General features: G+C 35.1%; 1 protein-coding gene across 3 annotated transcripts; it reads left to right on the forward strand.

Annotated features, from left to right (window-relative positions):
• The first annotated feature begins 4,076 nt into the window (after positions 1–4,076).
• LOC100244993 (pre-mRNA-splicing factor ATP-dependent RNA helicase DEAH1) lies at positions 4,077–26,360 on the forward strand. 3 transcript variants are annotated; one of them, XM_002284379.4, is made up of 27 exons: positions 4,077–4,547; positions 4,674–4,804; positions 4,907–5,125; positions 5,232–5,303; positions 5,600–5,686; positions 6,464–6,497; positions 6,598–6,652; positions 7,570–7,629; positions 7,787–7,858; positions 10,354–10,417; positions 17,874–17,953; positions 18,155–18,222; positions 18,318–18,375; positions 18,584–18,641; positions 18,728–18,796; positions 19,369–19,437; positions 19,630–19,719; positions 20,118–20,204; positions 20,712–20,827; positions 20,909–20,975; positions 21,373–22,413; positions 22,802–22,864; positions 23,424–23,547; positions 23,641–23,741; positions 24,709–24,771; positions 24,859–24,931; positions 25,854–26,360. In XM_002284379.4, exons 1-27 carry the CDS (start codon positions 4,448–4,450, stop codon positions 25,901–25,903), a joined length of 3,171 nt encoding a protein of 1,056 aa, XP_002284415.1. In that variant the 5' UTR covers positions 4,077–4,447; the 3' UTR covers positions 25,904–26,360. The 3 variants fall into 3 exon arrangements, with proteins under 3 accessions (XP_002284415.1, XP_059590211.1, XP_059590212.1); XM_059734228.1 differs by having other exon boundaries at positions 24,859–26,360; XM_059734229.1 differs by lacking the exons at positions 24,859–24,931; positions 25,854–26,360 and having other exon boundaries at positions 23,424–23,549; positions 23,642–23,741; positions 24,709–24,774.
• The last annotated feature ends 125 nt before the right edge of the window (positions 26,361–26,485 follow it).

The following is a 26,485-nucleotide window of genomic DNA, read 5'->3' on the forward strand; positions in this document are numbered from 1 at the left end:
CGTCCGTGCCACGTCAGTGCACATGTGGTGGGTACCATCTTGTTGTGGACCCCACTTAGGAGATTAAATTAAATTAAAAAACTTATCGAAAATGTTATTATGCTAAAATTAATCAGATATTTCAAAAATAATAATTAAAAAAATAAACCCAACAAACTACGGATTCCAAAAATAATAATAATAATAATAGTGGTTATAATAACACGTTGGATTATTGCATTATTGGTTATGATAATTGTACTTTTCTTTAAAATATATTTAGATATAAAATAGTTAACCTCCAACGGACCATTATTAAAACACTTTATAATATATTTATTATCATACAAAAACAATTCATGTTATCATATTAGAATGATAATTATAATAATGGTTTTTAGTAATCTTACCCCACCATGACTCCTACAAATACATAACACGAACATGTGACTATTATCACTAACATATATCCTTAAGCACGATATTATCAAGGTTTTTTACTTTGTTGTAATGTCGAGCTTGCAAATATTGTTGCTACATGCTTATTCTATTTAGAGGTTATTTGATTTTAATAATATTATATTTGATTTTTAAAAATTTTAAAAATACAAAAAAAAAATTAAAATTAATAAATTATTTGTACATGTAACTTATTTTTCGTCTCTTGTATAAAAAAATTAATTAATTTTAATTATATTTGATTTTATTTTATACTTTTCATAGCAAACCAAATATTACTCTTTTTTTTAGTATTTTTATGGAATCAAACATAAAATAAAGGTATACTATTTTTTCCTTTATAATTGGATAGTGTAATTAATTTGGAGGGATTATTAGTCATAGTTCTTATTGTCATAATAATTTTCTATTTTTCTTATTTGGAATTATGATAAAGCACTTACAAATTCTTTGTAATTGTGGTCTAGGTTTTTTTTTATTACTACAATAGTGTAAAAATGAAACTTATCACTATCCTAATAATTGTTATAATTTTAACATTAGTACTTTAGACAATTTATTGGCAAACAACCACCTATAGCTTCATTTTTTTTAAGACCATGACATCCTAATTTCTTTTTTAGGTTATGACTCGGTGGCAACTTGGCACATATGCTCATTATTGGGTGTGAAAAGGCAAAATTTATTTGGTAGGAAATGAGGTAACTTGTATAGGTCTGACTTTGTTCCTTGTCCTAAAAATATTTTTGATGATTGTTCACTACTAAGCCAAGTTTTCCTAGCTCCTTTTTAGGTATGACTTGAGGTTTGGAGGCGAGGTTTATCTGTGCTTCTATGCTCCTTTTCAAGTCATCGAGACTTGTTTCCTCATTAGTTGCCTTTATGTTTTCTCCTATTGTTTCGTGACAATTTCATAACTCACTAACTTTTTCCTAGAAGATTATGATTCTTGAACAACCTGCCTTTGAATTTATTATTATAGGTCACAAGTCTTCAAATATAAAGGTAAGGTGGTGTCTATGGTTAGGGTGCCTTTAGGTGAGGTCTTAATGATGACTTCTTTTTGCACTCTTATAGTACTTCCAACATCTGATTCTTCAAAGTCTTTGAAGAATAGAAGTTATTTTTCCCGACTTGTGTGTAATAATGGTGGGTGGTTATTTTTTTCGTATAGTAGTGCCACACACTTGTCACCTTGTGCTTGGAACTCTTCAAGTCTTTCAATTTTCACCATTTTCTTAAACTTGCATTTTCATAGTAATTAAATAATGTGGGCTCTTCATAGCTCGACTCTTCTATGATGAGGGGGGGCGGGGGTAGGTTTGGAATGAACCTACTTTTCGTACTCAAAGTTGTCCCTTGTCTCTAATTACTAGTCAAGGTTTCAACTTAGTTTGAATCCAATAGATTGTTCATTGATATTTTGTTTGAGTAGTCTGCTACTATAGACGTTTTTACTAACTCATTTTGTAATTTGTCCTACCTATTTTGAGACGGTTATTGCATCACATATCAATTACCAAGCTAAATAATTTGCTAGTTTATTGTATGAGAAACATAAGTAGTTATTTTTGCAATGATTGAAGATTGTACTAAACATTTATAAGAGGTTTAGAACTAGTGCTAGTGTTTTTAAGTTGATGCATTCATATTACGTGGTTAGGTAGTTTAGTGCAATTTTAACCTTAACCTTTCGCAACTTGAAAAAGATTTTTCACTTTTAGTTCAAAATTGATTATAACCTTTAAGAGCCATACCAAGTGGCAATCCATATTTCTAGTAACTTGAGGGATTCTAATGCAAAGTTGATCCATACTCGTCTGGGTATATAAGAGGGTTACAAGTGGTGGTAGTGTTTACTTCTTGGTGCATTCATATTATGCAATTGGGTAATTCTGTACAATTTTTACTCTTTAACTTTTCATATATTGAATAAGTTTTTTCACTTTTAGTTCAAAATTAATTATAAGATTTTAGAGTCATTGTAAAAAGTAGTGCATATTTTTTAGTAACTTGAGGAATTCTTATGCAAAGTTAACCTAAAGCTCATAGGTGTGGTTGACTTAATATGTATAAGTTGGCTCATACCCGAAGGCATGAAGGTCAACTTAGAACATAAATGATATGCACCCATAGGAGTGGAGTGGAAATCATCAACATCAAAGAAGATCAATGTGTGCATCAAGTTTGCTTATCAAGCTTATCGTTGATGATGTCTATGTAAGATTGTAAGATGACATACTTGAATTTAATTTTTTCACAAATTCTCATAACATTAATATAGATAGAGCTAATTTGAACCTTTTATGAAAAATATTATTTCAACATATCCATATTAAAAGTTTTGAAAATCACACAATCTTGAGGTGTGTGTGGTTTTTTATTTATTTATTTTAGCTTAAATAAAATTTTCAAATGCATGTGATATCAGGGGCATTATTATTAAACCTTAAAAGGGTTAAAAATGAAGCAAAATGAGGTAACGACCAAGGGAGGTTGACTAAAGGCATCTAATGTACTTTCGAAGTTTGGTCTTAAGGTAATAAGTTGTGGCAAGTAAAGTGATTCACTAGACGATTGACTGGTTGTGTCTTTCGGTTCCCCAATAGTCACCCACCCATACGTTAAACATCCTACAACTAGTTAGCTATTCAACCAAACATACATGCCGGTTGACACCAATCCAAGATTTATTAACATTCATTAGAAGAATGCTCTTTAGTGCATCTTGATTCATAACATTGTGTATTTATTTAGTGCACATCAATTATAATTTTATCTTGTGTTCATTTGAGTTTAATTAGGAGTTTGTAGGCTTAATTTTTTCGCCAATTGTAACTTTATGGGGATTACTAAATATAAGATCACTTTGGGAGCTCAAGAGTTAAGAAGATTCATTAAAAACATAATTTAAAAGAGATAGTTTGAAGACTTTGACTTTGAGGTCTTATTGTTGTAAAAAAAATATTTGAGCCCTAATTCCAGGTATAAACTTTAAGGGTTAGATTGAAAGCATTGTTAATGAAACTTTCAATGTTGTCGAAGCTTAAAGAGAGTGATATAAGTCATTTTGCATCGAACCAATATAAAAATAACGAGTTTGCAATTTATTTATTTTTTGTCTATTTAATTTGTAAACAATTAATTATTTATGTTTTTTTCTATATTAGTAGATATATTTGTCACTTATATTAATAATTGTTAAATTTGTAAAAATTGATAATCACTTAATTAACTCCGATATGATGTGATTACCTTAATGTGTGAGGGGGAGACAACAGGATAAACTCTGACAATAGAGTCAGGGATGGACTCTTAAATCATTTTAATAGTTTTCTAAAGTTATATTTGGTTTCCGAAAACTTTTAAGGAAAAAAAAGATGAAAAGTAAAGAAAAATATGAAATAAATTTAAAGTTAATAAATTATTTTTATAAATTTTTTAAAACTTATTTCTCTTTATTATATAAAGATTAATAATTTAAAAATATATAGATATCTTAATAATTTTAATTATATTTATTTTTTATTTTTTCGTATTTTCTACTATGAAATCAAGTTACAAAATATGTTTGATTGGAGATTTTAAATATTTAAATTTAATATTTAACAAGTTACAAAATAAAAGGCAAACGAAGATTCAGGAATTACAAGTTCACCCTCTTTCATGCCCCCTTCAGCTGCTCAAAATCGGTCTTCCACCACCAAAACCAGGGAACGCTGAGTTCCACCGGAAGCTCGCCGGCACGACAAACCCCTCCCCTCGGGTTCTGTCAGGCCCCTCGCAGTGACCCCTAAAACGACGTTTTTCATTTCTCGGAATCAGCCTTCGGCATCTCTCCCCATCTCCACCAGGCTTCTACCTAATTTTCGAGACCGTCCCTCCGCCGCCGCCGCTATCGCATTGGAAATACTAGACGAAGCATTAGATTTCGAAATTAATTCACTATTCAACGAACGAAGCTTCGAATTGTACTGGGTTGATTTTGTTTTGTTATATTCATCCGAAAATGGGGAGCGAGAGCAATTTAAAGGTTTGGGTATCCGATAAATTGATGTCCTTACTGGGATATTCTCAGCCCACCCTGGTTCAATACGTAGTTGGATTGGGTGAGTTCACTAATTTTTTTTTTTTTTGGGGTGACTTTGGTGTAATTCAGCTACGAAAGAATTGTTACATTAGATGTTGTACTATTATGAGCAATTGGATGTGTGAAAATGTTGTTTTCTTTGCAGCCAAGCAAGCTTCATCTCCTGCTGATGTTGTGGGGAAGCTTGTGGAATTCGGGTTGTCTGCTTCCAGTGAAACGCGTTCTTTTGCGGAAGAGATCTTCTCAAAAGTACCCCATAAAGCTTCCGGGTTGAATGTGAGCTCTGTTTCGTGAATCATTTTTTGGGTTTTTTGCCCTTCTGGTTTGGCCTGTATCGGAATATTTGTATTGATTTTGCTGTGGATTGTTGTTGTACAGGTTTATCAGAAACAAGAAAGGGAAGCAGCGATGCTCGTGAGGAAGCAGAAGACCTATGCAATTTTGGACGCTGATGACAGTGATGAGGATGGTGGTGGCATTGTTGACAATCGATCTTCCACTGCTGCCCCAGCAGCTTCTCAGTCTGAAAAAGCAGATACCCATAAGAAGCGGTTCAGGAAGAAGACTGAAAATGTAGAAGATGATGCAGATGATGAGGTATAGTGTTCATATCCCAATTGCTAAAACTTGGTTTCTGTTTCTGATGATCAACACTTCTTATAATTACTGGTTGGTTTTGTTTTGGCTGATCACATTGTTGCAGGTGATTGCGCGGGCAGAAGAAAGTAGGCAAGTTAAAAGACGGACTTCTCAGGATGAAGATGATGACTCAGAGGTATATGTTCAGAAATCAGGTGTTTGTTTGCTTTATAGTAATGCCTTAAATGTGAAATGATGGATTATGCTACCACCCTTATGAATTCTGTTTCAGTGGGTTTTATTCAAGCCTTCAGCCTGAGCTGTCCTAGTTTTTCTGCCCAATAAGAGTAGTACACTTATGATATTCCTTTGTTTCGTTAATTAGCTTATTATATGCCTCATCATGGTTCATAAAATCTATACGGTTTCCCCCCTCCTGCTGTTTCTAGTCTCAAAACTTTAGATGTTGATCGTATTTCTCTGGGAATGCAGTTGGAAGAAGAAAGTTTGCGTGACCGAAGAGAGAGGGAGCAATTAGAGCAGAATATAAGACAACGGGATGCAGCAGGGACACGAAAGGTAAGGTTTTACATGAAAATGCCTTTGGTTACTTCAATTTTGTGCTGGTAGTTTTGCGTAGGTCAACTGTAAGAGGAACCATCAATTAGGATACCTGGGAACTTATTTTTGTCATAAGTTTATCAAGCTAGTCCAAATCATTGTGCCATCTGCAATTCTTTATACCTAAAATCATTTGTCTATCTACATGTATGAAAGTGTATATTAGCAAGGCTGGAATTTCCTAATTCAAAGAAAGTTAGTGCAAAGCAATCCAGAACTTTGGATTTAATTGGACAGGATTGGTGGTAGGTCTGGCAGGTCAAACAAGTCAGTCTATTTTGTCCAAATCATATGGTGTGTGGAGGGGCCAAAACTTTCAAGTAGGGGATGGTTCTGAATAGTTGGACAAGTTCTCTAGAGATATGCCTCCTGAGTCCTGACCTGAATTTCTGACATGCATGCATATCTGAAACCAACTAAGCACAAACCAAATTTGGCTCAGTTTGTCTAAATTACATTATACTTTTAACTAATACTACAATTATTTGCATACTTATATTTTGTAAATAGTACACATCAGTATCCATGTGCCTATATGCAACATACTTTGTTTTTCAGCAGCAGAAATTAAGTTAAACATTTTTACTGTTGTTACAACAGATGTTACTTTGAAATGGACTTCTCATATGTTCCATCTTTTTATTAAGATGTTTTTTCTTGAATCCATTCACACACAGTGGTTGATATCCATGCTAATGATAATTTCCTTTTTTTTTTTTAATTTCTTTTTGATAGTTAACAGAGCAAAAGTTGTCGCGGAAGGAGGAAGGTACAAGAATTTGGGAATCATACCTATACTTACTTAAACATATATAAATCCACATATTTATGTACATCACTCCAATTTGATGTGTTTTATGGTATAACAGAAGAAGCAATCCGGAGATCTAATGCTATGGAGGAAGATGACATTTCAGCTTTAAGGTTTGTCATTGTAATTCCTAGTCCAGTTTATCCTCTGGTTATGCTGATGATGATTATTGGAAGCTGGTTCTGATGCGAGGAACATTTACCTAAGCCCTATTCAGATTGACTTATTGCAGTACAGAAGCTCTTTTTAAACTTATTAGGATATTCTAGATGTGTTTGTTTTTAGCAGAAGAGCTCTTGGCTAAAAAAAAGAGGCTTAATGCGGAAGCAAGGGCAATGTTGTTTTTTATGGAAGCCCTTTTTTGGCTTATGTAGGATGCTGTTTCATAAAAAATTGAAACTTTTATGATTCCAAAATCGTCCTGTTAAAATTATCACTGTGGTTTCAGCTTCAGCTAATGGAAGAAGGCAAAAGCAAGATGCAATCCCAAACAAGGCCTCATTGATGAATATATCTCAGTATAGTCACCTTTTATAATCTGAGCTTGAGCTTTCTACCTAAACCCTAGTGCGTGTAGGATCATTGGGACAATTCCAAAATTACTTTAAGGATACTGCAATTAAGCTTATGTCATATATGTATGATCTGACAAAGGGTCTGGTCGGACATAAGAAGCTTGATACTGCTCTCTCGTTTAGGTCTGTAATAATGTTGATGTTGTGTCATCAGACAGTTGTACTTCCTTTCCATTAGAATGTGCAATATCCACTTGATTTCCCCATGTTTGCTCTTCATCGCCTGATTTGTTAAAGTCAAAGAAGCCTATGCTAAAACTACATTTATTCACTCCAAACTTTTTCCATCAGCTGTCAAATTAAATGAACATAACACTAATACAAGAATATTTGGATGTTTTTCATGCATCTTTAATCTTCATAATTTTTCTTCCATCAAAAAAAAAAAAAAAAAAAAATCTTCATAATTTATCTATTATGCATATGCTAATCTTTATTTTCTTGCTTTGTTTCAGAAAAGTTTCAAGACAAGAATATTTAAAGAAAAGGGAGCAAAAGAAACTGGAGGAGCTTAGGTATGATGAAAGGACTCTACAATTTTCTATTACTTCTTTAGATTTTAGTCACTTAATCATTTGATAATATTGTATACTTGACCTGCATATCTGGTATTGCTCATTATTTCTTTTCTCCTTCGTCTTATGATTTCTATTAATGCATTGTTTATTTCAGAGATGATATAGAAGATGAACAATATCTTTTTGATGGCGTAAAGTTGACTGAAGCAGAACAGCGTGAACTAAGGTAATTAGATGATGCATGCTTGGGTAAATCTCTCTCTCTCTCTCTCTAACCTGGATTTCAAAATGATCAAGTATATGTTTAGCAAGGCATGTAATTTTCTTTTGAAGTATTGCTGTCATTAATGTTATTAGTCATTTATTTAGTGATCAAGGCATGCATTGATGTTTTTCAAAGCTATGTAGTAGAACGAGCTTGATAAATTTAGATCTAGGTTGATGTAAATGGTGGAGACTTCATGAACGAGCCAGGATTGGAGAAGAGTTAGAGCCAAGGTTTGGAGTGTGTAGACTAAAGGGTGGAGAAGTTAGAGCCAAGGTGGCAACATGTGGGAAATTTGGGGATTGGGTACTAAAGTAGTTATGGTAACTTTATGGTAGGTCTATATTAATGAGTTAATGAGTTATAATTCACAAAGTAGGTCTATATTATCTTCATGTTTATTGTATTCGATAAGTTAATTTAAAAAATAAAGTGGCTAAGGTAAAATATGAAGCAATAAATAGAACAAGCTTTCTCTGATAAAAAAACAGAACAAGCTTTCTAGTAATTATGAACATGACATTAATATCAAATTTCCATCATATAAAATTGTGATTATTCTAATTTTTTATCCTTCTCAAGTTTTTTTATGTTCTATAGGTATACCAAATTAATTGACCAAGGGGTTGTTTTTTTTTTTACTTGCTTTTAGATGTAAGACATTTTTAGAGTTGCTTGTTTTTAAACTTATTACCTTTGTAAGACAATTTTCTTTTAATGGAAGGAGTGATTTTTTTTTCTTTTATCTTAATGGAAAAGAAAATCACTTTTTCTCCAATTCTCTTTTTTTTTTTTTTTTTCAAGAAAAATTGGATCTAAAATTTTCTTGTGAATTGATTATTCAAAACCAAAACAACCATACAAACATGGAACTAATCTGAAGGAAATTTGCCAAATTTCAAAACCATGAAACCAAAATTCGACTACATATAGCCCTTATTTTTGCCTCACAATTGGTCCAATTCTTAATGAAATCATATTCCATAAGTTTATGTAGATTCCTCATTTAGAAACGAAAATAAGTGACAATAAAAAAAAAAAATTATAAAATTTGGGATAGAAATAATCTATTATAAATTTTAAAATCCAGCTTCTTACCATACAAAAAAACCAAAATAAACTAACAATCATCAATTCCAATGAATTTTTTTTAATTAGAACTTCAAAACATAATTCACACTTGTCTAAACATCCAATGGAATCAACAATTTTTATTAATTTTGAAAAAAAAACAAAAAGCTAGGATATGATACTCCTTCCCACATTAAAAATTCAAAAATTAATGAATTAGTCTCAACAATGGAACACGTATTTCAATTATAAATCCATAAATTTGAAGATATACCCTATAAAAACAAGTGCTAGTGTAAGTTTTTTTTTTGACATTTTTTTGTAATCAAGAAAAATTATAAATCCTACTTATTATCCAATTAACAATTTCTTACTAAATATATAATTAATTTTGCTTATAAATTTTGATATTTTGAAATATGTTAAATTATTATTATTATTTTTTTCAAATGATTAGTTTCAAATTAATATAATAAGAAATAAAATAATTAATTTATAAATGTTTTATGTAAAAATAAATAGATTTAAATGACTTGCTTAGAATACTTTCAATCTTGTGAAGGACACCTTTGGGCATTTCAAAAGCTGAAGACCAGCAAGCAGCTGAAATTAACAATAGACACTAATAAAAAAACAAATAGTTCGAACACTTAATTACATTCAGGTCTGTTTAGATTTAAGGTGAATTCATATTTCAAACAAAAAAACAAATACCGCCTTAGAAATTGCTATATTAATGACTAGAGGTGCAATGATTTACTTCATGGGTGAGGTCTCTTGTTCAGCCCAGTTGTGCCAGGGAAAAGAATAGAAGAAGCATCTAACTCCTTCAGCTCAGTGTAAAGTAGCTGAGTTTAAAAAAAAAAAATTATTTATTAAACTCAAAAAACCTGAAAACCCACCCAACATTGATTACATTGAAACACATTGTTGATGCTTATGTGATCAACAATAGTCTCAGACACATTGATTACTGGTACAGTGGTACCTATGTTGTGTCTTATCCAATTCTGGTATTTTTTTCTTCTTATTTTGAATGGCCCATGTATATAGTGTATTGTTTTCTTTTTTCTTACATACAAACTCTATTTCTTGGGACATAATTTAGGCTTGTTTTAAATCATCCTTAGAAGTGGCTGCAAAACAGAAAAGACAGGGTATGATGTCTTGAGTTAATTTCTTTCTTGATTTTCTTAGAACTTAGCCTCTTGGCTGTACTAGTGCTCATTCATAAAATTTAAGTTTGAGCTATGGCATCTTGAAGATAAAAAATTTAATCATTTTGAGGCCCTTTCATGTAAAGAATAGATTAATCTATTCTCTAAATCTGAAAAGGTATTCTTTGGTCTATGATAAGTTTGTCATGCATTTTTATATTTTGGCAGATACAAAAGGGAAATATACGATCTTGTGAAGAAGAGGTCAGAAGAAACTGATGATATAAATGAGGTAAGTTGTAACAGACAATAATACTTTCTTTCAAGGCATGTGGTCATGTCCCTTTATTCATCCTTAATTTTGATCAGTTATTATTGTAATATCAGAAGCCTTTTTGTTTAGGTTGGAAGATAATTGCTAGTTCATGTGTTTGCAATCCAATTACTTCATATAGTTAAAATTGATAAGTTATTGTTATCAAGCACCTTTATTTTTATTTTTATTAGAAACAAAAATGTTTTTATTAACAGAGTAAAACTGAGAAGGATGGGAAATCCTTCCCCAATTACAAACCTAATCAAAACAAAGGAAAATAAAATAGAACCAAAAGACATCAAAACATCTCAATATTACTATTTTGACACTTTGGACCATATATTGAAATCCAATCGGTCAAATGAAGTTCAGAGGAATGACCTTGCAAGCTGTAGTAGTAGATGCCCAAAATAATGAATAAAAATAGACTAGGTCCCATAACGTTTTGGTTATTCTCTACTTGTCCTCAAAGATCCTTGCATTTCTTTGCCGCCATACTATTCAAATCAAAGTAAGAATAGTGATTTGCCATAGGATTTTGTCCTAATTTGTGCTCCCTAACCCCTTAAAAGAAATGGTCAACATGTCACATACACTTCTAGGAGGAATCTAAACCAAGTTTCCTAGTCTTAAAAACTTATGCCATAACTCCATGGTCATCGGATAATGTAAAAAATGGTGATCCATCGATTCTCCACTGCCCATACATGGTGTAACAATCTAGACTAAGGGTTTTGGAAGGTCTTCTCACTTGAAGTATGTCATTGGTATTGCCCTTCTTGTTGGCCACTAACCAAGCAAAAGCCTAGAAGCTTAGAGGAGCCTTTTTCAGAAAAAGAAGTTTTCGAAGCCCTCTGCAGCCTCTCTGGAGATAAAGCGCCAGATCCAGATGGGTTCACCATGGCCTTCTGGCAATTCTCCTGGGATTTTACCAAAGTTGAGATTTTGGCCTTTTTTGATGAGTTTTTCCGCCTTGGCAATTTCCAGAGGAGCTTAAATTCCACTTTTCTCGTCTTAATTCCAAAAAAGGGGCGTGCGGAAGAGCTGAAAGACTTCAGACCAATAAGCTTGGTTGGGAGCCTTTACAAATTACTCGCCAAAGTCTTGGCTAATAGGCTGAAACAAGCTGTTAGGGAGGTGGTTTCAGAGTACCAGCATGCATTCATTTAGAATAGGCAGATTTTGGATGCCGCTCTCATTGCAAACGAGGCAGTAGACTCCAGGCTGAAGGTTAACATCCCTGGACTCCTCCTGAAACTAGACTTTGAGAAGGTTTTTGATCATGTCAACTGGGATTGCCTTGTTTCAGTTATGTCCAAGATGGGGTTTGGGCAGAAGTGGATAAATTGGATCAGTTGGTGCATTTCCACAGCCAACTTCTCAATTTTAATTAATGGGACCCCTTCTGACTTTTTTCGCAGCTTTAGGGGCTTGAGACAAGGGGATCCTTTATCCCCTTATCTCTTCTTATTAGTCATGGAAGTTCTTAGCTAGCTGCTCTTCAGAGCCAGAAGTGGGGACTACATTGAGGGGTTTAAGGTGGGAAACACTAACGGAATAGAAAGGGATCTGCTCCATCTCCTGTTTGCTGACGACACCCTTTTATTCTGCAAGGCCAACAGTGGGCAACTGCGTTACTTGAGTTGGGTGTTCTTATGGTTCGAGGCAATCTCAGGGTTAAAAGTGAATAGGGATAAAAGTGAGGCGATCCCTGTAGGAAGGGTTGACTATCTGGAGAATATCGTCTCGGTTTTGGGGTGTAGAATTGGGAAACTTCCCTCCTCTTATTTGGGACTTCCCTTGGGTGCTCCTTTCAAATCTCCAAGAGTGTGGGACGTAGTGGAGGAGAGATTCAAAAAGCGCTTGTCCTTATGGAAGAGACAATATCTTTCCAAAGGGGGAAGACTTACCTTGATAAAAAACACCCTTTCAAGCCTCCCTATTTACCTAATGTCTCTCCTTGTTATTCTGCGGAAGGTGTGTGCAAGACTTGAAAAGATCCAAAGAGACTTCTTGTGGGGTGGTGGCGCTTTAGAGAAGAAGCCGCACTTGGTAAATTGGAGCGCGGTTTGTACTGATATGAGACAAGGAAGCTTGGGTATTCGCAGTCTTGTGGCCTTAAACAAAGCCCTGCTTGGGAAATGGAACTGGAAATTTGCTATAGAAAGAAATTCTTTGTGGAAACAAGTAATTATAGACAAATATGGGGAGAAAGAGGGAGGTTGGTGTTCAAAAGAAGTGAGGGGTGCCTATGGTGTGGGATTGTGGAAAGCCATCAGAAAAGATTGGGAAATCATTAGCTCAAGATCCCGCTTTATAGTGGGGAATGGGAGGAAGGTCAAATTATGGAAGGATTTGTGGTGTGAGGACCAAGCTTTGAAAGATGCCTTCCCTAACTTATTTAGATTGGTGGTCAATAAGGATCAATGGGTATGTGATGCTTGGGAGGAGGAAGGAGAGGTGGGAAGCTGGAATCCTTTGTTCTCAAGAAGCTTTAATGATTGGGAAATGGAAGAGGTGGAGGGCTTGCTCCAAAAAATACACCCTCTGGTTTTGCATAGTGATGTGGAGGATGCTTTAAGTTGGAAGATTAGTAAGAATGGCTCCTTCTCTGTTAGATCTCTCTACCGATCCCTCACATCTACCTCTAGTGAACCTTTTCCTTGGAGCATCATTTGGAGATCTTGGGCACCCATGAGATTTAGTTTTTTTGCTTGGGAAGCGTCTTGGAACAGAATTTTGACCACTGATCAGCTTAAAAGAAGGGGCTGGATTCTACCAAATAGATGTTACTTGTGTAAAATGGAAGAGGAAACTAGTGACCACTTACTCCTTTTCTGCAAGAAGGCTACAATGTTATGGAGCTTGCTTTTCTCCCTTTTTGATGTGCAGTGGGTCTTGCACTCCTCAATCAAAAGGAATTTGATAGCTTGGCATGGTGCTTCTGTGAGTAAGGGAAAGGAAAAAGCTTGGAGGGCTGCTCCCCTTTGTTTAATGTGGACATTATGGAGGGAGAGAAATGAAAGAGTGTTCAATGACAATGAACGTATCAACCAAGCTCTAAAACTGTCTTTTTTGTACACTTTTGTGAATTGGGGTAGGGCATATTTAGAGACTCATTCTTTGTCCTTGTTTGACTTTGTAGAATGACTTTTGTCTAGATAGAAGAAAGGTTTTTCTTTTTGGCCTAGCTCCTTGGGCGTTGCTTGTATACTTCGTGTGTACTCTTTTCGCCTTTCTAGGCTTTTCTAATACATCCTCTTATTTGCCTATCAAAAAAAAAACATAAATATTATTGACATGTAATGTTTTCCTACAGGAAATGAAAAAGGTTATTGAAACATGTTCCCATTGTTTCCTTAGCATTTAACAAATGCCCCTTCAAATTTTAGGTTCCTCCTGTGTTTTCAATTGCTCTTGTACTTGTCTTAACACAGTTCTGTATCAGGGCCATTTATGCCATTTCCACATTCTTTTTCCTTCTATAGCTCCATTTACCATTTTAATACCAGTTCTGCTTCCGAAACTGTTGAAGCATGGAATTTAGGCTTGGCAGTTCTCTTTCAGTTATGTTATTCTACAAATGTTGGTCTAGATCGCTTGTTATGCCTTTTTCAATTTCATTTTGGCAGGAAATATTATGCTTCACCATTAAGGTTATATTAAATCCCACAAGAACTCTGGTGAAGGCTGAAGGAGAGAACCTCAAAAATTAGGGGGAAAGAAAAAATAATCCCTCAGGAATATAATGCTAAGTTGAGTAATGAAAGTGAAGGAGTCCATGAATAGGTTACTCTCATCTATTGTTGGTTAGTTCTTGAAGATTTCAAAGGATTGAACTTTTCCAATACCTGAAATCTTTTCTTTTTATGCAATTAATATGTGGTCTTATATTCTGATAGGAACCAAAATTTTATTTGAAGGAAAAGATTAATACAAAGGAAGGATGAGGAATTCTTCCAAAGGAACCAGAAAAGGTAAATATCCAAAAAATAATTGCAAAGCAAATTTAACAAGGCCGCAACTCAAAAATCCCATATGAAAACATCCAAGGACCTGGATCCCCTCTTAGCTAGCCCTTTGGCCTTGATTGACCAATCTAGGCTTCCAAATAAAACAACTGCCCGGCTTAAGATAAAGTAGAAGTCTCTTTCAACTAATGATCATGGTACCAAGGGCCTCTTCTCTTGGGAGTGGCTCATGACATCACAATAAAAGAATTCTTTCCAATGAGGAGATTCTTAAACCGTTGGCCCTTTCCAAACCTTCCCACATGAGTAAAATTTCTCCTTGACGGCGAAATCAGTATCGGCTGGCTTAGAATAGAATAGGATCTTATTTCTCCCATAGGTCTCAGATGGTTCCCCTCATGCCCATCTGTCTTAGGTTTTCAACCGAGCAGGCCACTGATATTCAGCTTTTGGCTACCTCTTCAAGGAGGAGGGTTTGGTTGTGGTGCTGATAATCAGTAGCACATAAAAATTCTTTTCCCTTTTCTAGAGAGCTTAGGTTCAAAGGAAACCCACCAAACTCCTTTTTTGTTTTTTTGTTTTTTTTTTGTCTTTGTCAGATACTAAGCTCATTGAAGACCAAAGCCCTTGGAGAAGTCAGGGAATGAATCCTATAACATTTTTTATCATTTGTGCTACATCTATCATAAAAAGATCTTCAAATTCCTATCTAAGACCAAATCACTCAAAGTGTGGCTATGATGGCACATGTATGAACACTCTTCTTCTCCTTATCCTCCAAAACCATCTAAGGAATAGTCAGCCTATGTGAGATTTAATTTGGAATCACCCAATGGCTCTCTACTAAAGAGTGTCTTTTCAAAAGAACATAAGAGAAGGGCCACTGTAAGGATACATGATCTGTTTTCTCCATATTAGCCCAGCACAAAATACACCTTTCTGGTCAAGAGGCTATGTATGATCTCCTGATTTGAAGTATGTGATTGTTATTGACCTTTTTCACAGCGTCTAACCAAGCAATAGATTTGGGGCTGAAGTAAGATGAATAAACCTTGTCCACAGGGCAGAAGAGATGCAATTTCCTTGGGTTGAGGTTTTTTTTTTGGGGGGGCAATCAAGGTTGTAGAAACAACAGGAATTAGAGAACATATAAAGATTGGGGCTAGGAGCTTTCCACACCATCGTTTTGTAAAGATGGATCAAACAAGCAAACAATCCTTTTTAAAGATGGAAGGAGACAGGAGATCGTTTCAAAATACTGAAAAAGTGGATCAAGCAATAAAAAATTCTTTATGTATGATTTGTTGGAGTGGGTTAGAGTGTACGTAGGAGATTTCTCATTGTTGATGATAAGACTTTATTGATTGGTTGAGCTCTACATAGGGAGAGGGCGTTGTTTTTTGTTTCTCTCTCTGCTTTGATTGGTCTTCTGGTATGCTCCATGAATGCTTTTACACACCCTTTTGTTGAGCGCTTTTAATATATTTGATATTTGCTTATAAAAAATAAAATCAATTTGTAAAGATAAGCAAAAGAAAGTTTGGATGGGTGATCCTTGTTCAGGTCTTCCCAGAATCTAGTTTTCAGTTCCTCTCCAACAATGAAATTTATGAGATAAAAGAAATCTTGATAATATTGGAAAATTGTTTTACGCAGGCAATGTGAAAGAATCTATTGCCATTTGTATTATTCCATCTGTTATCTTGTAAACCATACTTTGAGTGACAGAGCATTTTGTTTATCACCATTAGTATTATCCTATCTGTTATCTTGTAAACTGTGCTTCAGGTAACAGAGCACTGAAATGAATTTGCTCCTTAGTAAGTCTCCACAGCTTAAAAAGGGTCATGTTTTTTGGAGTAACACCACTTAAAACCAGTTGGTCTCTCTTTAAAATGGTAGGCCCCTTCCACCTACTTAAATACTGTCTGCCTGCCTTCTGAGCCTTTACCAAAGGACATTCCACTGAATTTCCTTAATTCTAGCTGCTACACTAATCTTGATCCTCAAAATGGACTGGAAGTGGGTCAGAATGAGCACAATACAAGATTGGATCAAGGTTATTCAACCTTCTAATAGAAGCAAGGTTTTCTTTCAACCATCAAGCCTCTTAGAGACCCTTTTGTTAATAATGACACAAAGCACAGAGGTCTAGGATTATCACCAAGAGAGAGAGAGACATCCAGACATTTCAAAGGCCTCTTACCCAGATAAAGCTATCCAAGCAATATCCTCCTCGTGAACAGTGATACCCAACAAGGAGCTCTTATATAATCTCATAGCTGGAAATCATCGCAAAGGCTGTAAGGATAAGCTTTAGGTTGGAGACTTTTCTTCTGAAGTGGAAGAGGAAGATAGTGTCAGTGTGTAATCAGCAAAATGGGGATGAGGAACCTGGTTCACTCTTTTCTAGCTTCAATATTGACTAAATCTTCAACCCAACAATCCATCCCATTGAGAATGTCCACAGTCTGTGCAGAGAAGAGGGGACAGGATCTCATTGCCTTTGGTCCCTAGAACCATTAAATCAACCTTTTGCATCCCCCATTAATGAGAACTGAAAAGATGATCCAGGAAAGAAACCCCTAATTCTCTTTTCCCATCTGATGGTAAGACCTTTCAGATACGTAATGTGATTGAGGAAGTCCAAGACATTGTGATTGTAGGCAGCCATCAAAAAAAAAAAAAAAAAAGGACATTGTGATTGTAGGCTTTTTCAAAATCTACTTGACAGACCAGTTCTTTCTTAGAGAGACATCTGGCTTCTACAATCTCATTGATAATAAAGGATTGCATCAACTATCTGTCTTCATTTCAAAGTGACCTGGTTGAGGTGCAACTATTCTATGTCAGAGAATCACTCTGATTCTTCTCAAGAGAACTTTAGCAATAGCATATACAAACTTGTCACCAAAACAATCAGCTGAAATTCCTTAACCAAATTATGTCCATCTTTTTTTAGGAACTAAGGTAATGAACAGAGAATTAGATCTGCGGCCAATCATTAGAGTAAAATCCCTTAAAAACTTTTAGTAAGTCTTCCTTATTAATATTCTGAGAGTTTTGATAGAAAGACATTATAAAACAATGTAGCCCAAGTGCTTTCTCTTTTATTCCTTCAAGGACTCCAATCTAATCTCATTTGCCTAAGAGGTCCGTCTAGCCTACAAGCAGTTTCCTCTGAGATAACGAGGCCTGCAAAGTTTTTCAGTTTTTCATAGTGGATCTCTCATCATTACCAGCATAATGAGGTCAGAAAATTAAGAACAAGTATTTTTCTTTTTCATCAGGAAACAATTTCTAGAGTGCCAAACAGAGCATATGGAAAAAAAGAAAAAAAAAAAGAAGACGTTATTGACTTGGAATTCATGCAACTCATTTTCGTGTTTGCTTCTCATTTTTGCTCCATGTTGTTTATTCATCATCTATTATACTCTTACTATATTTGTTTTGGAATGCAGTATAGAATGCCTGATGCTTATGATCAGGAAGGGGGTGTAAATCAGGAGAAGAGATTTTCTGTGGCTTTGCAGCGTTATAGGTCAGTTGATTTGAAGAAGTGTATAAGATGATGTCAATTGACACAAATAACTTGCACACAATCAACAGTCACATGCACAAAGTACACCTATCGTAGATAACTTGGGAAACCTATTAGGCATGTCCAAAGTTTGACTTTTATCTTCTGGAAACATATTTGGCTTTGTACTATGAGAATCTTACTTCTTTCTGGTCTTTCTAGGGACTCAAGTGCAAATGATAAGATGAATCCATTTGCAGAACAAGAGGCATGGGAGGAGCATCAAATTGGTAGTTGTTAATAGCTTGGAATTCTGTTACTTTGTGTTGTTAGAATGGACCTTGTCATTTTTCAGCATTCTAATTATGAAGTAATTGTCTTACAGGAAAGGCAACCTTAAAATTTGGTTCAAAAGATAAAAACCAAAAGTCAGATGACTATCAGTAAGTTTATGACCTCACTGCTTGTTTTTTGATTCATTTTCTGTTACTTACCTGAAGTACTGTTTAAAATAAATATATAAATTTAAGATCACCCCAGTTTGCATTTCCTTACTAGTTAAATAAAATACTTGCAGTACTGTTGTAGATTTCTTGGTCTATACATGAGTACACAGTTTAATATCTTATCCTAAAATCTTTTCATGTGTAGGTTAGTATTTGAGGACCAGATTGAATTCATCAAGGCATCTGTGATGGATGGTGACAAGGTATGCTTGATTGCTATTCATCATAAAATGATTCTCTGGTTTTCAGTGTGAACTTCTCTTCTGAAATCATCTCTTTTTATATGCAGTTTGAAGATGGTTTATTTGCTGAGTCTCATGATGATTCTGTCGCAAAATCAGAATTAGAGAAACTTCAGGTGTGCGTTTTAAAGCTCCCCCTTTTTTTCGCTTTCATCTTTATAACAGGCTTATTTTATTTTCTTTTAGAATCATGTTTTTAGAATTAATGTGCCTCTGGAGAAAAGCATGTGGGATGCATGGGTGACAAATAGTACAGATGAGAGACAGTTAATATATGAAGAGGATAGAATTCTTAAACAGTGACTAACTAGAACAGAATAAATAGATGGTAGCGACAGTATACTTGTTATTGTTTTTGGATGTGCTTGTCAGTGATGCTCTATTTTTGAATTAGATGTTGGGGAAGGTAGAAGAGTCAAGATGTATTCAGTATATTTATCATGGCTCATATAGTTGGTGGGGTTTTGAAAATTCACCATTATCTTTTCTGATAATTTTCATCTTTCTGCATCGACATTAAGAAAAAAACAGAAAAATCAGATTTACCTGAATACTTAAGGCATAACGATGGAAGAAAACCGCTGGAGTTCTTGAAAAATTTGGGCAATTAAATTTCGTTTTAACCTTTGAATTATATTAAATTCTCTGGAATTTACCTTAACTATCAGATGCTATTTTGTTCATTCAGGAAGATAGAAAAATGTTGCCTATCTATCCATATCGAGATGAATTGCTCAAAGCAGTAGATGATCATCAGGTATTTTAAATTTCTGGAGTTTTTATTTTTATTTTATTTTTATTTTTTTATTTTCTCATGTTGACGAGGAATAAAGTTCTTCACATGTGCTGATGATTTTTCCTGCTCCATGCCTAAAACTTGTTGTAGATTTCTCTATTGATTCTGTTAAATGTTATTCTTGAGTTATAACTCCTACTGTTGATTTTTTAGATTCTTGTTATTGTTGGGGAGACTGGTTCTGGGAAAACCACACAGATACCTCAATATCTTCATGAATCTGGGTACACAAAGCGTGGAAAGGTAGAAACTGTCACTTGTGATATGCTTCCTCTAAATAGATTGTGATGAAAATATAAGGTGTTTTTCTTTCTTTCTTTCTTTATTTTTAGAAGCAAAGTATATGAATAGGTGTTTAACAAAAAGGGTGCAACCAAGTATACATGACATATGCTAAGCTCCAAAGGATGATAACAGAAAAACAACATGCAATGCAAAATCTGACCTTTTCTAGACAATTGATAAAATCTAGCAAGCAACTAGCAATTGAATTCAAAGAGACTCTACGGCAAGAAAACAAAGTTTTTAAGAATACATTTTACTTTTATCATCAGTGAGCTGGTGGATGGCCCCCATTTTGTTCTGTTGATACCTTGTGATCAATCTGGAGTTATAGTTGCTGTATTTTACTTATGTAACAGGTTGGATGTACCCAGCCACGGCGAGTTGCTGCTATGAGTGTTGCAGCTCGAGTTTCTCAGGAAATGGGCGTTAAACTTGGGCATGAGGTATGAGTTTCGTATCTTATGCATTCCATCACTATTGTAGAAGGTCACTTTTTTTGTTGCAACTTTCTTACCAATTAATTTTATTTATTGATTAAACTATTGAGCATTGGAAATATGCATATTCTGATTTCTGAATGAGGTATGTGCATTTTGCATTTGATCCTATGAATAAAAGGAATATGCATATTTGAATTGTGATGTATGCACTGTTGCTACGAGTTAGCTGTGCTAGTCATGGCAGAGATACATGTGGCTGGTGGTCTGACCCTTAGGATTCCTGCTACTTGGTCTTATTGATTAAATGGCTAACCCTATTGGGAGTATAATTTGAAATTTTTGGAATCATATTTTTTGCTTAAATGAATCACTTTTTTTTTTCTTGTTAGTTTTATTGAATGTAATAAAATGTGCTTGTATAATCTGGTTTCTTTGGCATTTAATAATTAATAGTCTTCAATCCTTCAGTGCGGAATACTGAACAGTGATCAATAGCATCTTCTTTAACAGGTTGGCTATTCTATCCGTTTTGAAGATTGCACGTCAGAAAAGACGGTTCTGAAATATATGACTGATGGAATGTTATTGAGAGAATTCCTTGGTGAACCAGATCTGGCAAGCTACAGGTGAGCTGTTTTATAGTGACGTTAGTGGTTTTGTTGGATGAGTTACTCTGGTTGCTCATTATTTCTGCAAAATAATTTCAGCGTGGTGATGGTGGATGAGGCCCATGAAAGAACGCTCTCAACTGATATTCTATTTGGATTAGTAAAGGCAAGCAGAGACTCTTTCAACTTGCTCAATTACTTATTAAGAAAATACAAAGGCTTTATCTGGTGCACCTTTGTCATTGTATGAATTACAAGTGGCATTCCTACAGTTCATGAAGGTTCAATTGGGTTACATTCCTTTGGATGATTAAAGCTATGGTAATTGACCCATGAAATAACTCTAGTATGGATATTTGCAGTAATGCCATTTTTTGGTTTTGATCCTGAGATCACTTTGGTGTGAGACCTAGTAAACCACTGAGTCAACCCCTCTTCATTGCTAGTGGAAGCCCTTTCTTTAAGGTGCACTGATGGATGCCTTTGCCTTTATGGACTAAGATTGGCTTTGATCATCCTTTTTATTAATCATCATCTGACTTTTGAATGCTCCTTTGTGACAGGATATTGCTCGTTTTAGACCCGATCTTAAGTTGCTTATTTCAAGTGCGACTCTTGATGCAGAAAAGTTCAGTGATTATTTTGATTCTGCTCCAATTTTTAAAATTCCTGGGAGGCGGTATCCTGTTGAAATACATTATACTAAAGCACCAGAGGCAGATTACTTAGATGCAGCCATTGTCACTGCACTTCAAATTCATGTGACTCAACCACCTGGTGATATTTTGGTGTTCCTCACTGGTCAAGAGGAAATTGAAACAGCTGAGGAAATCATGAAGCACAGGACAAGGGGTTTAGGGACAAAGATTGCAGAGCTGATAATCTGCCCTATATATGCAAACCTGCCAACTGAGCTGCAGGCTAATATATTTGAACCCACTCCTGAAGGAGCACGTAAGGTTGTCCTGGCCACAAACATTGCAGAAACGTCATTGACAATCGATGGGATCAAGTATGTCATTGATCCAGGATTCTGTAAGATGAAATCTTATAATCCACGGACTGGCATGGAGTCATTACTAGTAAATCCCATCTCTAAAGCATCAGCCATGCAAAGGGCTGGTCGATCTGGACGAACTGGTCCTGGAAAGTGCTTCCGGTTGTATACTGCCTACAACTATTACAATGACTTGGAAGATAATACTGTCCCAGAAATACAAAGAACTAACCTTGCAAATGTTGTGCTCTCTCTCAAGAGCCTTGGTATCCATGATTTGCTTAATTTTGATTTTATGGACCCACCACCAGCTGAAGCTTTATTGAAAGCCCTAGAATTGCTCTATGCTCTAAGTGCCTTAAACAGACTTGGGGAGTTGACGAAGGTGGGGAGAAGGATGGCAGAATTCCCCCTTGATCCTATGCTCTCCAAGATGATAGTGGCAGCTGACAACTACAAGTGCTCAGATGAGATCATATCAATTGCTGCTATGCTTTCAGTGGGTAATTCAATCTTCTATCGCCCAAAGGACAAACAAGTCCATGCTGACAATGCAAGGATGAATTTTCACACTGGCAATGTTGGGGACCATATTGCATTGTTAAAGGTTTGTTGCTTAATTATTATGCCTTGTTAAATTTTAGCTTACTGCCTTTTATTTCTTACCTTATTGCTTTCCAAGTAGAGTGTCTTCCTAAACATGATAGGCATGCTTATTAATCTAAACTGCCTATTTTTTCTGCCCAGGCGATGTTTCTGCTTTATAAATCTGAACCATCCAACCACTAAAATTTTAGGGGTGGAGAGATGGTAATTTTCATTTTATTTAAGTCATAATTAGCTTTTTAGATTGCATTTTCAGTAGTAACCCTATGGGAGTCATTAGTTCGTTGGTATATGCTTGTTCCACTTTAGGATCTGAGTATGAGTTACTTGTGCTACTTAAGCTCATGCTTCAACAAAGTGACTGACCTCGTTAACTATTTCTTTTTTAGGTCTACAGTTCTTGGAAGGAAACTAACTACTCAACTCAGTGGTGCTATGAAAATTATATTCAGGTATAGTTTCTGATGTTTCCCAATGCCTTACTGTTTTTTCTTTCTTGATTATGTGCACATTTTTCAGGAGCATGTTTAGTGGCTGAGCATATCCTGTTGGAGATTCCTTGTTTTCAAAACCCAATCCTCACTCCATACTTCTAGGCCTTGATATGGTTAATGCCAGACTGAATAAACCTAACACTGGATTGTGGTTTGGTTAAATTTTATGATTGATTAACTGAACCTGTTGCTTAATAGGACTTGAATTTAGGTGGGCTGATCTGACTGAACAAACTTCCATTGAACCCAAGTAGTGGATAAGGCAATATGAATAATGACCATGGTACTGAGGTGGAATTTTTCAGGTTCTATCTGTAAGCTAAAAGGTTGTTAATGCTTTACAATGTTGTTAAACACTGATCTTTGTAATGAAGGTGACCTTTTGTAGCTTTGTTATTTTGCAGTTACAGTATCAACTTTGAATTCTTGCCCCTGTTTTCAAGCATTATACTGTTCCATAGTTTGTTAAGCAGTCCTCGGTTTTCAATAATTATTGTTTGTGATTTATTCTTTTCAGGTCAGGAGTATGAAACGTGCCAGAGATGTGAGAGACCAGTTGGAGGGGCTCTTGGAGAGGGTTGAAATTGAACTTGCATCCAACCCCAATGATTTAGATGCAATAAAGAAGTCTATAACAGCTGGTAGATTTATGACTATTCTGAGTTTGTTTTGACTTGGAAGTGGGATTTTTCTTTTTCTGTTCATTGCTATAATTAATTCTATTTTTTTTTCAGGTTTTTTTCCACACTCTGCAAGACTGCAGAAGAATGGATCTTATCGAACAGTTAAACACCCCCAGACTGTTCACATTCACCCAAGCTCGGGTTTAGCACAGGTAAGCTGATGATGATTTAAGTGTAGAGTTTGTACCCCATGAAATATTATGCAAACTGTAGTTGGTAACTGGAATGGCTTTGACACCATTATTGAGGAATTATTAACTCTGAAGTCAACATATTATGGCCTTGCTGGATTAATGAACCAACATGTTTCCACTAGGTTGATGAAACACTACAACCTTCCTGAATTTATTGAGGCAAGGAACCCTGATCTCACAAAAAAGATATTAACCAAAATAAAGTGACTGAGCTATATGTGTTTTTTCTGCACATGTTCTGATTACAAAAGAAAGAAAAAGAATTTTACATATTTTTTGGTTAGGTTATTCTCATCGTTGAATCTTGTAGGGGATGCGACAAGACTGTCTTAGAAAATAAGCTATTCAAAATTTTTCCAACCATTGTTTCTCTAAAAGCATTAAAAATTGAGGTCGATATACTTTTAAAACTAGTTTTATTGCAGTATTTTCATGTGTTGCCCCTGTTATGTACTGTTGGGTTTTAGTCTAGTTCATTCAAGTGGTTTGTCATGCCATCTCAGGCAATGAATATCATGCTAACAAATGACTGCCCTGTTTATCTCCTTGTTACATCCATTTCAAGGGATTTTGATTTCCTAATGCAACTGGGGCAGTATATAAGCATCATCCATGTTTATCATTTGCATGAAAATCCTTATGCTAAAATCCTGGTATTAGGGGACTGAAATTATTTTCTCACTTTTTCTGGCTTGGTTTGTTATGTCACTTGAAAACAGGTGACATGTCTTAGTCTAGATATTGAAGACAATCAACACAAAATTTATCCTTTAATTGTAAAAGAAATAGTCACACATAAAATTTAAATGCCATAAAAGCAAAGAAGAGCATGTCAATATAACATTGGAATATATTTAGGACCTGTGTAAATTGGAGCATTGTGAAAGCTATCCTTATTTTAAAAATTTTTGTTTTCCCTCTTCAGGTGCTTCCAAGGTGGGTGATATACCATGAATTGGTTCTTACAACCAAGGAGTACATGAGACAGGTGAGTTTTCCCACCTTAATTTCCCTTGCACTTGGGCTGTGCTTGGCATGTGATTGTGATTATATCTAAATGCAAGTTTAATTGCAGGTTACTGAACTAAAGCCAGAGTGGCTGGTGGAGATAGCTCCTCACTTCTACCAACTGAAAGATGTTGAAGACCGTATGCTCTCTATCTCTCTCTCTCACACACACACACTCACACTCTATTATGAGTGTGTACGTGCGGACACATTTTCTTGTCTTCTTTGCCTTACATGGAAAAGTAGTTTTCTTTGCTTTTGTGCTTACATGACTGATATTGTCAAGGGCCATTGATCAAATAAATCAACCTTTACATATCCAGATGATAGTGGTCATGGTGTTTGAATTTGTGATTCTATCATGGTTGCATGGAGAATAACATGGAAGGATTTTATTTCAAAAGAATGTACAGAATTCCATGAAAAATATCTTTTTTAAAAGCAACAACTCACATGTGTATGAAGGAAATAGAACTTTTACAGCAGTTTTCCGTGCATGGAAAGAAGGCAAATTGAAAGTAAACTAGAAAATAACTTCCAATGCATAATGACTTTAGGAGCTGATGCTAAAATGCCAAACCTCGTTTTTTCTGTGTTAAAAGGAGCAAACCGCTCTTCTCCTATTGTAAGCTGTGGTTGTTGGTTTTGAAACCATTCTCTTTTCAACCTAAGATGCTGGTCTGTGGTTCCTTCCCCCCCCCCCCCCCCCCAGTAATTTTAATTTTGTTCTCTTATTATTATTTACTTTGAAAGTTGAGTGAGCTGAAACATTTAAATAAATCATCATATAGATTATATGCATAAGTTTTCCTCTAGTATCTAGGCATATAAGATGTTTATCCTGGGAATCGCTTTGCTGTTGTCAATGGATTGTGCTGATAGTTCTCAACTTGTTGGTATGGTGACATCCAAACCTCATTGATTTTGATATTAAAATTGCAAAGCTCTTTTTAATGTTTAGTGATGTACAACAAAGAACATCAATTTATATCTTATGCCTATGGTTTTATTTTCCAAATTTCACTTGGTTATGTGAATTACTAAGATGTATCTATGTCACAGCTGGATCAAAGAAAATGCCTCGAACTGAAGGACGTGCTGTGAAGGACTGACAATGGCATTGAAGAATTAGAAAGGGTGGTAGACTAAAGAAAATGCCTCTAGGAGGACATGCAATGAGGGACTGACAATAGCAACAGGATGAAGGAAAATGTCTTTGAGGTTGCAACGAAAAAACTAATGACTGGTGCTACTGTGAATACAGTTTTGTAAAATCTGATACTGGAAGTTTTTTTAACAAGCAACAAATTCTCATTGATCACATTCACTAATCTTACCTCTTCAGGCAGGAAGGGGGCGCTTCATCTAACCTTGTACATTATTTTGACGGAGAGTATCGATTTATTGTCCCAATTTTTGGTTCTTTTTTTTTTTTTTTTTTTTGGCAGATTTGGACTGAGGATGGATAAAGACATGTATATCACTTTTATCTTTATACAAAAACAGACAAATGAAGAGAAAAAGGATTGTCAGTTTCTTGCCAATCCTTGAGTATCTATGTTTTAAGTATCAGCATTCCCAGTATTTCATATAAGCAGCCTACCATCCTACCATTTTGCTTTTGGGTTTTGACAGGTTTCCCACTGGCAAAGTGGTTTGATATTTTCTGCAACCATCAATAGATTTTTCCTGGG

The sequence above is a fragment of the Vitis vinifera genome, chromosome 17, assembly GCF_030704535.1.
Source record: "Vitis vinifera cultivar Pinot Noir 40024 chromosome 17, ASM3070453v1".
NCBI classification, from domain to species: Eukaryota; Viridiplantae; Streptophyta; class Magnoliopsida; order Vitales; family Vitaceae; genus Vitis; species Vitis vinifera.